Below are 14311 nucleotides of genomic sequence, written 5' to 3'. Positions count from 1 at the left end.
TCTTTTCTGGGGCCGCACCCGCGGCATATGGAGGTTCCCAGGCTAGGGGTCGAATTGGAACTGTAGCCACCGGCCTACACCAGAGCCACAGCAACGTGGGATCCAAGCTGCGTCTGCAACCTACACCACAGCTCACGGCAATGCCGGATCGTTAACCCACTGAGCAAGGGCAGGGATCGAACCCGAAACCTAATGGTTCCTAGTCGGATGCGTTAACCACTGCACCACAACGGGAACTCCTACAGTGTGAGATTTATTCCTTGGTTTATAAATTTGACCTGCTGCATCCTAACATTTTCTGCCTCCTACCAGGATGAATATGCCTTAGAAGTCTCTTGAAATTCTAGCCCAGTTCAACATCATTAAATTGAATGGCTAAATACCAAAAACTAGCCCAGAGTATGACAGATTTTAGTATACCCATTTTAGCAATCCTGCTAAGACATCATGAAACATTTCAGACTATCAAATTTTCCACTATTTTCTAAACATAGTGAAATATCTATGTTTCTCAAAGTATAATGCATTGTGAATCCAGGCCCAATGTGTATAATATTACAAAGATTATGATTTAAATCCAGTTGAATCTATCAGAGATTATTTCATATTTTTCAATGTGACTTTCTACATCACCATTTTTTCAAATTACAAATGAGTTAATTTAGTTTCTGTGACTAGCATTTGAAAAAGTATCAGATGATGACTGGGAACAAAGTATCTTTCATGAAACTTTTGTTTGAAAAATAAGTATATATATATATTTCATGTGCATATATATAATTACTGTGTGAACAATTATTCATGTATATAACCATACACCTATATGTAAATACAAAAAATTATACATACATATATAAATATAATATATTTCTTACTGTTGAATCATGATCAACATGTTCTTTTACTTGTAGGACTTGTTTTTAAATTAATTGTGGAGTTTCTGTGTGGCTCAGCAGGTTACCAACCCAACTAGAATCCATGAGGATATGGGTTTGATCCGTGGCCTCACTCAGTGGATTAAGGATCCAGTGTGCCATGAGCTATGGTGTAGGTTGCAGATGCAGCTTGGATCCTGTGTTGCTGTGGCTGTGGTGTAGGCCGGCAGCTGCAGCTCTAATTCGACCCCTAACCTGGGAACTTCTATATGATGCAGGTGCAATTGTAAAAAGAAAAAAAAAAAAAAAGAAAGTATTTCCTAAAGTGTCTAATGCCCACAGTAACTTTTATCACCTAAATTAAAATCACGACTACAACATTAATTTCAATAAATGAATTTATATAATTAACTAAAATCAAGCATTTGTAAAAAGCATTACTCAAAATAAAATAGGCTATAATATGAAACGTTTACTGTGTTAAATATGGATGCCTCATAACAATCACTTTTCCTAGAAACCCAATTTCAACACCCTCCTAGAAACTAAAACAAGGCCTCAATCTAAGGGCCAAGCTATTAAAACAAATTTAAGACTTTGGTTAATAATTTGAAAAAAACATATGTCAGAAAAACATAAACTTCAGGTTTTCTAGGTCATTTACATCATATTATGCTATATTTTATCATATTTATAAAAATAACAAACCATGTGAGTTGCAAGTAATAAAGTACTACTAAACAACAACTTCCAAAATAACATGTCAAATCACAATAATACTTATTCTTACCTCTGAACTATAATCATCTGCTGTGGTTGAAATTTCACTTTCTGGCTAAAACAAAAAGTAAAAACTGATTATATTAAGGCCTTCCTACCCACCTCCTCGAAATATTGTACTTTATAGCACATTAATATTGGTAATTTATGATGGAAAACTCAAAAAAAAAAAAACATTACATTAAGGACTTCACCCTCCTAAATATCATACTTTATTAGCTCATTACTATTAGTAACTTATGACAGAAAACTCACAAAAATATTACTAAAAACAAGATTATGCAAATCTTTAAAAATTCCACTTGGATTATAAATCACAATGGCTAAATAACACATCTAAGATTTATCACTAGGCAGTTTTCTAAATATAAAAGTATCAAGAGGTATTTTCACACAGGGAGTTTTACACACTGCAAATCATCTATAAGACAAAACCACCAAATAAGATACCACACCTCTAATTCTTGCATCTCTCCAAAATAAAGTCTTAAAAAGTTCATCAAAAAAGTTTAATTTCTTTAAAAAGTACAATCATCAAATCCTGATGTTAGAATATAACAACTTGAAGAAATAAAACAAACTTTGTTGTTATTAAACCACTGCAACTTACAAAAAACTTTTGAAGACATTTATTTTTGCTTCATCCTTTAACCCCTGGGATTTGAGTAAAGTGAGTAGATTTTCCAAGCTTCCCTTAGCTTAGAAGTACTAGGATGAATAGCGGAGGAAACCTAAATATTCACTGCTTTTACTGTTCATCCTCTCATCTAACCTAAGGATCTAATTTTACAGATGAGAAAAGAGACCCAGATATTTCACCTTTTCATTCAACAATATGAACTATATATATCCCCAATATAGGAGCATGCAAATACATGAAACAAAACTAACAGACATAAAGGGAGAAACTGATGTAAATACACTAATAGTGGAAGATTTTAACATCCCACTGACATCAAAGGACTGACCTTCAAGAGAGAAAATCAATAAGGCAAAAGAGATTCTAAGTGGCACAGTAGAACAGTTAGATTTAATTGATATTTTCAGGATATTACATCCAAAAACACTAGACTACACATTCTTTTCAAGTACACATGGAACAGTCTCTGGGACACACCACATACTAGGACACACCAAAAAAAGCCTCAACAAATTTAAGAGAATAGAAATTATTTAAAGCATCTTTTCTGACCATAATGGTAGGAAACTAGAAATCAACCACAGAAAGAGAAATGAAGGGGAAAAAAAAAATTTACAGGAAGACTAAACAACATGCTACTAAAAAACCAATGGGTCAACAATGAAATCAGAGAAGATATTTAAAATTACCTTGAGACAAATGATAATGAAAACACAACCAACAAAAGCTGTATAAGCAAAAACAATCCTAAAAGGAAAGTTCACAGCCATATAGGCCTTCCTCAGAAAATATGACCCCAAATAAACAACCTTACCAACCACATAAAAGAATTAGAAAAAGAAGAACAAACAAAATCTAAAGTCAGAAGGCCAGAAAAAAGAGAGGACAAGTTCCCATTGTGGCACAGTGGAAACAAATCCAACTAGGAACCATGAGGTTGCAGGTTTGATCCCTGGCCTCACCCTGTGGGTTAAGGATTCAGCATCGCTGTGAGCTGTGGGGTAGGACACAGACATGGCTCACATTTGGCATTGCTGTGGCTGTGGTGCAGGCCAGGAGCTGTAGCTCTGATTAGACCCCTATCCTGGGAACCTCCATATATTGTGGGTGTGGCCCTAAAAAAAGCAAAAAAAAAAGGAAAGAAAGAAAGAAAAAATAGAGAGGGAATAAATAAAGATTAAAAAAAAAATCAATAAAACCAAAAGCTGCTTTTCTGCAGGGTAAACACAACTGACAACCTCTGGCCAGGCTCACCAACAAAAAAAGAGAGAGGACTCAAATAAACAAAGTAAGAAATAAAAGAGGAGAAATAACAACTGAAATCACAGATACACAAAAAAAAATTAAAGAACAATTACACACCAACAAACTGACAAGGAAGAGTACAAATTTCTAGAAAAATACAACTCACCAAAAATAAATTACAGAGGAATAGAGAATTTGAATAAATCAATCATTAGAAGTAAAATAGAATCTGTAATTTAAAAACTCCCTGTTTAAAAAAAAAAAAAAAACTTCCTGTTTTTAAAAAAAAAAAAAAAGTCCAGGACCAATGGCTTTACTGGGGAAGTCTACTAAATATACAAAGAAAAATTTATACTAATCCTTCTCAAACACTTCCAAAAGAGAAGGGAACACTCCCAAAGTCATTGTATGAAGCCACTATCACCTGATACCAAAACCAAAGACACTACCAAAAAAGAGAAATACAGGCAAATATCTTTGATGAATACAGATGCAAAAATCCTCATGAAGATATTAGCAAAATGAATCTGACAATGCATAAAAAAGACCATACACCATGATCCAGGTGCATTCATCCCAGGGTTACAAGCATGGTTCAATATATGCAAATCAATCAATGTACCACAGCAACAAAAGACAAAACCATATGTTCATCTCAATAGATGTATAAAAAGCACTTGTTAAAATTCAGTATTCATTCATAATAAAATCTTACAGAAGTGGGTATAGAGGGAACATATCTCAGTATAATTAAGAGCTATTTACGACAAACCCACAGCCAACTTAATACCCAAAGGTGAAAAGCTAAAAGCCCTCCCCCTATAATTTGCAAAAAGACAAGGATGCCCACCCTCACCACTTTTATTCAACATGGTATTGGAGGTCCTAGACACAGAAATCAGACAAGAAAAAGAAATAAAAGGTATCCCAACTGGAAGGGAAGAGTAAAGCTGTCATTACATGCAAATGCTATCACACTATATTTAGAAAACAATAACGACTCTACACAAAATTACTAGAACAGAAGATTAACATCCAGAAATCTGTTGATTTCTTTCTTTCTTTTTCTTTTTTTTTTGTCTTTTTTGTTGTTGTTGTTGTTGCTATTTCTTGGGCCGCTCCCTCGGCATATGGAGGTTCCCAGGCTGGGGGTTGAATCGGAGCTGCAGCCACCGGCCTACACCAGAGCCACAGCAACGCGGGATCCGAGCCGCGTCTGCAACCTACACCACAGCTCACGGCAACGCCGGATCGTTAACCCACTGATCATGGGCAGGGACCGAACCCGCAACCTCATGGTTCCTAGTCGGATTCGTTAACCACTGCACCACGACGGGAACTCCAGAAATCTGTTGATTTCTTTACACTAACAATGAAAATTTCAGAAAAAAAAAAAAAAAATCCCATTTAAAAAACAGCTTATCAGGAGTCCCCATTGTGGCTAGACGGGTTACAAACCCAAATAGTATCCAGGAGGATGCTGGTTCAAGCCCTGGCCTTGCTCAGCGGGTTAAGGACCTGGTGTTGCCATGAGCTGTGGTAGAGGTCACAGATGGGACCTGGATCCCAAACAGCTGGGGCTGTAGCATCAGCCAGCAACTGTAGCTAGGATTCGACCCCTGGCCTGGGAACTTCCATATGCTGCAGGTGCGACAAAAAAATAAATAAATTTTAAAAATAAAATATTAAAATATAAATTTAAAAAAAGAAAAGCTCATCAAAAAATAAAATACTTAGGAATATACCTGACCTGAAAGACTTATATTCTAAGAAATATAAAAGAATGATAAAGGAAAGTGAAGATGAGTCAAAGAAACAGAAAAATATCCCCAAGCTCTTGGACTGCAAGAGTTAATATTGTTAAAATGGCCATATTACTCAAAGCAATATAGAGCTTTAATGTGATTTTAAAATACCCACATTTTTTACAGAACAAATAATTCTACATTTATATGGAACCACACAAGACCTAGAAGTGCCAAAACAATCCTAAGGAAAAAGAACAAAGCTGGGGGCATAATCCTCCCAGACTTCAGACAATACTACAAAGCTACAGTAACCAAAACTGCCTGCTATTGGCACAAAAAAAGACATATAGATCAAAGGACTAAAATAGAGAGCCTAGAAATAAACCCACACACTTAATCTACTACAAAGAAGGCTATTAATCTACTACAAAGAAGGAAAGACTATACAGTGAAGAAAAGACAATTTCATCAGCAAGTGGTTTTGGGAAAGCTGGACAGCTGCATGTAAATTAATGAAGTTAGAATACACCCTCATATCACAAACAAAAATAAACTCAAAATGGCTTAAAGACTTAAAGACAGGAGGACACCAAAAAACTCCTGGAAGAGAATACAGGCAAAAAACATTCTCTGACATAAATCACAGCAATACTTTCTTATACCAGTCTTCCAAGGCAAGAGACATAAAAGCAAACATAAACAAATTGGACGTAATCAAATTTATAAACTTCTGCATAGCAAAGGAAACCATAAACAAAACAAAAAGACAACCTATGGAACAGGAGAAAATATCTGCAAACTATATGACTGACAAGGGCTTAATTTCCAAAATATAAAAACAGCTCACACAGCTCTATGTCAAATCACCCACTCAAAAAAAAACAGGCAGAAGAACTAAGTAGACATTTCTCCAAAGAAGAAATACAGATGGCCAAGAGACGTATCAAAAGATGCTCAAAAAACAACAAGCAAGATGAAGAAGCTGAGAAACCACCCCCAGTCAAACCAACAGGAGAACTCACCTAAAACAGTCAACAATGAAACAGATCTCGACAGTCTGACAGACCTGGAGTTCAAAAGAGAAATAGTGAAAATACTGAAGAAATTAAGAGAAGATATGAACAGTAATGCAGATACCCTCAGAAAGGAACTAGAAAATATAAGGAGGAGCCAAGAAAAACTAGAACATTCATTTGCAGAGATGCAAGCTGAACTAGGGACAGTAAAAACCAGAATGAATAATGCAGAAGAACGAATCAGTGATATGGAAGATAGAATAATGGAAATCACTCAATCCGGTCAACAGACAGAAAACCGAATCAAAAAACTGGAAAGCAATATAAGAGACCTATGGGATAATATAAAGCAGGCCAATCTACGCATAATAGGAATTCCAGAAGGAGTAGAAAAAGATAAGGGCATGGAAAATATAGTTGAAGAAATTATCGATGGAAACTTCCCAAATCTAAAGGATACTGGGTTCAAGATACAAGAAGCACAGAGGGCCCCAAGCAAACTGAACCCAAACAGACCCACACCAAGACACATCATAATAAAAATGGCAAAAGTTAGTGATAAAGAGAGGATCCTAAAGGCAGCAAGAGAAAAACAGAATGCTACCTACAAGGGAACCCCCATAAGAATATCAGCTGGTTTCTCTACAGAAACACTACAGGCCAGGAGGGAATGGCAAGAGATATTTAAAGTGCTCAAAGGAAAAAACCTGCAACCTAGAATACTCTATCCAGCAAGAATATCATTTAAAATAGAAGGGGAAATAAAATTTTTTCCCAACAAACAAAAACTTAAAGAATACAGCAACACAAAACCCAGGTTAAAGGAAATATTGAAAGGGCATCTCTAAACCAAAAAGAAAGGAAGGAAAGGGAAGAAAAAAGAAAAGAAAAAAAAAGAAGAGGAAGAACTAGGACTGAGGAAACTGCAATCAGAGAGCAGTCACTCAAATAAGCCAGCATACAGATTTAATCATGAACATGCTTCAAACAAAATAAAATTAAAAAGAAAAAAAGTAAAAAAGAGTCATCAAAACCATAAAATGTGGGCAAGGGATGTTAGGAAGTAAATAACCCTTTTTGTTTGTTTGTATGTTTCTCTTCTTAATTTTAACATAGAAATGAAGTGTTTGAACTTACAGGACCATCAGGCTAAAACACACATTTATGGGAAGGGGTTAGCATACTAAAAAACAGGGCAACCACAAGCCAAAACCAAATATTGCATTTGCAAAAAACAAAACAAAACAAAAAATACACTCAAGCAGATAATAACAGGAGACCATCCAACCAAAAACAAAAAAAAGAAAGGAAGAATGGAGAACCATAGAATCAACTGGAACACGAGGTTCAAATGGCAATAAATAATCATCTATCAATTATCACCTTAAATGTCAATGGACTGAATGCCCCAATCAAAAGACACAGAGTGGCTGAGTGGATAAAAAGGCAAAAACCTTCAATATGCTGCCTACAAGAAACTCACCTTAGGACAAAAGATACACATAGATTGAAAGTGAAAGGGTGGGGAAAAATATTTCACGCCAATAGACATGACAGAAAAGCAGGAGTCGCAACGCTCATATCAGACAAAATAGACTTTAAAACAAAAGACTTAAAGAAAGACAAAGAAGGACACTATTTAATGATTAAGGGATCCATCCAACGGATCCATCCAAGGAGAGGATGTTACTATCGTCAACATATATGCCCCAAATACAGGAGCACCCAGATACATACAACAAATATTAACAGACATAAAGGGAGATATTGATGAGAATACAATCATAGTAGGAGACCTAAATACCCCCCTCACATCAATGGACAGATCCTCTAGACAGAAAACCAATAAAGCAACAGAGATCCTAAAGGAAACAATAGAAAAATTAGACTTAATTGATATCTTCAGGACACTACATCCAAAAAAAGCAGAATACACATTCTTCTCAAATGCTCATGGAACATTCTCAAGAATCGACCACATATTGGGACACAAAGCGAATCTCAATAAATTTAGGAGCATAGAAATTATCTCAAGTATCTTCTCGGACCACAATGCCATGAAATTAGAAATCAACCATGGGAAAAGCAAAGAGAAAAAACCTACTCCATGGAGACTAAACAACATGCTACTAAAAAACCAATGGCTCAATGAGGAAATCAAGAAGGAAATTAAAAACTACCTTGAAACAAATGATAATGAAGACACAACCTCTCAAAATCTATGGGATGCTGCGAAAGCAGTGCTCAGAAGGAAATTTATAGCAATACAGGCCTTTCTCAAAAAAGAAGAAAGATCCCAAATGGACAACTTAACCCTCCACCTAAATGAATTAGAAAAAGAAGAACAAAAAAGTCCTCAAGTCAGCAGAAGGAAGGAAATTATAAAGATCAAAGAAGAAATCAATAAAATAGAGACTCAAAAAACAATAGAGAAAATTAATGAAACCAAGAGCTGGTTCTTTGAAAAGGTAAACAAAATTGACAAACCCCTGGCCAGACTCACTAAAAAGAGGAGAGAAAGAACCCAAATAACCAAAATTATAAATGAAAAAGGAGAAATCACAACGGATACAGCAGAAATACAAAAAACCATAAGAGAAGACTATGAACAACTATATGGCAACAAGTTTGACAATCTGGAAGAAATGGACAATTTTCTAGAATCTTACAGCCTGCCAAAACTGAATCAAGTAGAAAAAGACCAACTGAACAGACCGATCACTAGAAATGAAATTGAAGAGGTCATAAAATCACTCCCCACAAATAAAAGTCCAGGACCAGATGGCTTCACAGGCGAATTTTATCAAACATATAAAGAGGAATTGGTGCCCATCCTCCTTAAACTCTTTCAAAAGGTTGAAGAAGAAGGAATACTCCCAAAGACATTCTATGATGCCACCATCACCCTCATTCCAAAACCAGACAGAGATAACACCAAAAAAGAAAACTATCAGCCAATATCTTGGATGAATATAGATGCAAAAATTCTCAACAAAATCTTAGCCAACCGAATCCAACAACATATCAAAAAAATCATACACCATGACCAGGTTGGGTTCATCCCAGGTTCACAAGGATGGTTCAACATACGCAAATCAATCAGCATCATACACCACATTAACAAAAAAAAAGTCAAAAATCATATGATCATCTCAATAGACGCAGAAAAAGCATATGACAAAGTCCAACATCCATTCATGATCAAGACCCTCGCCAAAGTGGGTATAGAGGGAACATTCCTGAATATAATCAAAGCCATTTATGAGAAACCCACAGCAAATATAATCCTCAATGGGGAAACACTGAAAGCCTTCTCACTCAAATCTGGAACAAGACAGGGATGCCCACTCTCACCACTGCTCTTCAACATCGTTTTGGAAGTCCTAGCCACAGCAATTAGACAAACAAAAGAAATAAAAGGCATCCATATAGGAAGAGAGGAGATCAAACTGTCACTGTATGCAGATGACATGATACTATACATAGAAAACCCTAAGGACTCAACCCCAAAACTCCTTGAACTGATTAATAAATTCAGCAAAGTAGCAGGATATAAGATTAACATTCAGAAGTCAGTTGCATTTCTGTATACGAACAATGAAATATTAGAAAAGGAATACAAAAATATAATACCTTTTAAAATTGCACCTCAAAAAATAAAATACCTCGGAATACACCTGACCAAGGAGGTAAAGGACCTATATGCCGAGAACTATAAAACTTTAATCAAAGAAATCAAAGATGTAAAGAAAGGGAAAGATATTCCATGTTCCTGGATTGGGAAAAATCAATATTGTGAAAATGGCCATACTACCCAAAGCAATCTACAGATTCAATGCAATCCCTATCAAATTACCCATGACATTTTTCACAGAACTAGAACAAACAATCCAAACATTCATATGGAACAACAAAAGACCCAGAATCGCCAAAGCAATCCTGAGAAACAAAAACCAAGCAGGAGGCATAACTCTCCCAGACTTCAAGAAATACTACAAAGCCACAGTCATCAAAACAGTGTGGTACTGGTATCAAAACAGACAGACAGACCAATGGAACAGAAGAGAGAACCCAGAAATAAACCCTGACACCTATGGTCAATTAATCTTTGACAAGGGAGGCAAGAACATCAAATGGGACAAAGAAAGTCTATTCAGCAAGCATTGCTGGGAAACCTGGACAGCTGCATGCAAAGCAATGAAACTAGAACACACCCTCACACCATGCACAAAAATAAACTCCAAATGGATGAAAGACTTAAATATACGACAGGACACCATCAAACTCCTAGAAGAAAACATAGGCAAAACACTCTCGGACATCAACATCATGAATATTTTCTCAGGTCAGTCTCCCAAAGCAATAGAAATTAGAGCAAAAATAAACCCATGGGACCTCATCAAACTGAAAAGCTTTTGCACAGCAAAGGAAACCCAAAAGAAAACAAAAAGACAACTTACAGAATGGGAGAAAACAGTTTCTAATGATGCAACCAACAAGGGCTTAATCTCTAGAATATATAAACAACTTATACAACCCAACAGCAAAAAAGCCAATCAATCAATGGAAAAATGGGCAAAAGACCTGAATAGGTCTCCAAAGAAGATATACAGATGGCCAACAAACACATGAAAAAATGCTCAACATCGCTGGTTATAAGAGAAATGCAAATCAAAACTACCATGAGATATCACCTCACACCAGTCAGAATGGCCATCATTAATAAGTCCACAAATAACAAGTGCTGGAGGGGCTGTGGAGAAAAGGGAACCCTCCTGCACTGTTGGTGGGAATGTAAACTGGTACAGCCACTATGGAGAACAGTTTGGAGATACCTTAGAAATCTATACATAGAACTTCCATATCACCCCGCAATCCCACTCTTGGGCATCTATCCGGACAAAGCTCTACTTAAAAGAGACACATGCACCCGCATGTTCATTGCAGCACTATTCACAATAGCCAGGACATGGAAACAACCCAAATGTCCATCGACAGATGATTGGATTCGGAAGATGTGGTATATATACACAATGGAATACTACTCAGCCATAAAAAAAGAATGACATAATGCCATTTGCAGCAACATGGATGGAGCTAGAGAATCTCATCCTGAGTGAAAGGAGCCAGAAAGACAAAGACAAATACCATATGATATCACTTATAACTGGAATCTAATATCCAGCACAAATGAACATCTCCTCAGAAAAGAAAATCATGGACTTGGAGAAGAGACTTGTGGCTGCCTGATGGGAGGGGGAGGGAGTGGGAGGGATCGGGAGCTTGGGCTTATCAGACACAACTTAGAATAGATTTACAAGGAGATCCTGCTGAATAGCATTGAGAACTTTGTCTAGATACTCATGTTGCAAAAGAAGAAAGGCTGGGGGAAAAATGTAATTGTAATGTATACATGTAAGGATAACCTGACCCCCTTGCTATACAGTGGGAAAATTAAAAAAAATAAATAAATAAAAATAATTCATTTTCTCCTGTTACCAAGCAAAAAAAAAAAAAAAAAAGATGCTCAACATCTCTAATTATTAGAGAAATGCAAATCAAAACTACAATGAGGTATCACCTCACACCGGTCAGAATGGCCACCATCAAAAAGTCTAAAAATAATAAATGCTGGAGAAGGTGGAGAGAAAAAGGGAACCCTCCTACACTGTTGGTGGGAATGTAAATGAATGCAGCCACTATGGAAATCAATATGAAAGTTCCTAAAAAAACTAAAAACAGAGTTACCATATAACCCTGCAATCCCACTCCTAAGCATACACCTGGAGAAAACTCTAATTTGAAAACACACCCTCACGCAGTGTTCCCAGCAGCACTATTTACAATAGCCAAGACATGGAAAAACCTAAATGTCCATTAACAGGTGAATGGATAAATAAGACACACACACACACACACAACTGCACACCTGGAATATTCACAACTACAAAAGAATGAAATAATGCCATGTGCAGCAACATAGATGGACCTGGAGATTATCATACTAATTGAAGTAAGTTAAAAAGACAAATATCATGATTTAGTTTATATATGGAATTTTATAAAATGATACATTGAACTTATTTACAAAATAGAAAAGATTCACAGACACAGAAAACAAACAGTTACCAATGCGAAAGGGGAAGCGGGATAAATTAGGAGTTTAGGATTAACAGATACAAACTACTATATATCAAAGAGATAAACAATAAGGTCCTACTGTATAGCACAGGGAACTATATTCGATATCTTGTAATAAACTATAATAAAAAAGAATCTGAAACACACACACACATAGATATTTGATTTACACAACACTATAAATCAACTGTATTTCATTAAAAAAAATTAGAGGCTTTCCCATTGTGGCTCAGTGGAAACGAATCTGACTAGCATCCATGAGGATGCAGGTTCAATCCCTGGCCTTGCTCAGTGGGTTAAGAATTCAGCATTGCCATGAGCTGTGGTATAGGCTGCAGACGTGGCTCGGATCCCGAGTTGCTGTGGTGTAGGCTAGCAGCTATAGCTTTGATTCAAACCCTAGTCTGGGAACCTCCATATGCCACAGGCACAGCCCTAAATAAATAAAGAAAGAAAGAAAGAAGAAGAAGAAAAAAAAAGTCAGACTCATGGGGCCCACTCAGATCTACTTAATCAGAATCTGTACTTTATGTAGCATGTATATACAATAGAATATTACTGGGCCATAAAAAAAAGACAAAAGACAAAACAAGGCCATTTGCAGCAACATGAATGGAGCCAGAGACTCTCATACTAAGTAAAGTAAGCCAGAAATAAAAAGACATATTATATGATATCACTTATTTGTGGAATCTAAAATATGCAACAGATGATCCTATCTAAAAACAACAAACAAACAACAGAGATAGAGCACGGCCAAGAAGAGCAGACTGGGGTTCCCGGGTAGAGGGAAAGGGGAGGGAGTGGGAGGGACAGGCATTTTGCGTGTTTCTGGGGATGCAAACTGTTATATCTAGAGTAGATGGGCAATGGGATCCTACTGTACAGCATAAGGAAATGTGTGTGATTGGGTCACTCTGTTGTACAAAAGAACTTGATGAAACATTGTAAGTAAACTATAATAATAATAAAGAAAAAATAAAAAATAATAAAAAAAAGAATCTGCATTTTAGCAAGATTCCCCATACAATCTGTGTACACACTGAGAAGTTTGAGAAGTGTTCCTCCAATATGGGAAAACATAAAAATAACTGGCTCACTGGCTCACGTTCTTGGGGAAAAAACAAAAACAAAACCTAAACAAAAACAAATTTTAAAAACCCAAAACTAAAAAGCCCCAAATATGAACCATCACTGTCTCCCTTCTCACCTATACTTATTGAAATTTTATTTAGCACTCAAGACTAAGGTCTAAATCTACCTTCTCTGTGATGTAGTAAGTGGTGTGAGCAACAAAAATAAGCTTCCCCCTACTCTAAAACCCTGTAGCAGTGGTTCCTAACTTATGTGGCCCTCTTTTAAATCTGAAATACTTTCAGGATGCAAGCCCTCATGATTCACTCACTTAGGCCTTTTAAACAGCTACCGTTTAAATGCGCATTGTGTACTAAAAACTGTGGTACTGAGGACAAAATGGTAAACAAGACACTCTTTGCAACTGAAATGCTAAAATTCCAGTGAAGAGTCCAAATATTGACTTGTTAGGTACAAAATGAAAATAGATACATTTTCGAACCAAATCAAGCACTAGCACTACCATATTTATTATATAAAAGATCCAGATTTCAACAAAAAAATTACAAGATACACGAAGTAAAAGGAAAGTAAGGCCCACACCCAAGAAGAACAAGCAGTGAACAGAAACTGTCTCTGAGGAAATACAGATGTTGGGCTTAATATACAAAGATTTTAAATTAGCTATTCTTTAAAAAGTCAAATAAGTGAAGGAAATAATGTCTAAAAAACTAAAGAAAATTTGGGAATATCAAAAGAAGAAAGAATTTATAAAAGAACCAAAGAAAAATT

General features: G+C 36.1%; 1 protein-coding gene across 20 annotated transcripts in view; it reads right to left on the bottom strand.

Moving 5' to 3' along the window:
* AKAP9 (A-kinase anchoring protein 9) overlaps window positions 1-14311 on the bottom strand; it is a 159284-nt gene that overhangs the window by 121581 nt on the left and 23392 nt on the right. For all 20 annotated transcript variants that reach the window (XM_021102183.1, XM_021102193.1, XM_021102192.1 and 17 more), the window contains 1 exon segment: window positions 1666-1710. In XM_021102183.1, coding sequence (XP_020957842.1) covers window positions 1666-1710 — 45 coding nt within the window.

The sequence above is a fragment of the Sus scrofa genome, chromosome 9 (assembly GCF_000003025.6).
Source record: "Sus scrofa isolate TJ Tabasco breed Duroc chromosome 9, Sscrofa11.1, whole genome shotgun sequence".
In the NCBI taxonomy this organism is placed as follows: Eukaryota; Metazoa; Chordata; class Mammalia; order Artiodactyla; family Suidae; genus Sus; species Sus scrofa.
This window is presented reverse-complemented; position numbering and strand designations above follow the sequence as displayed.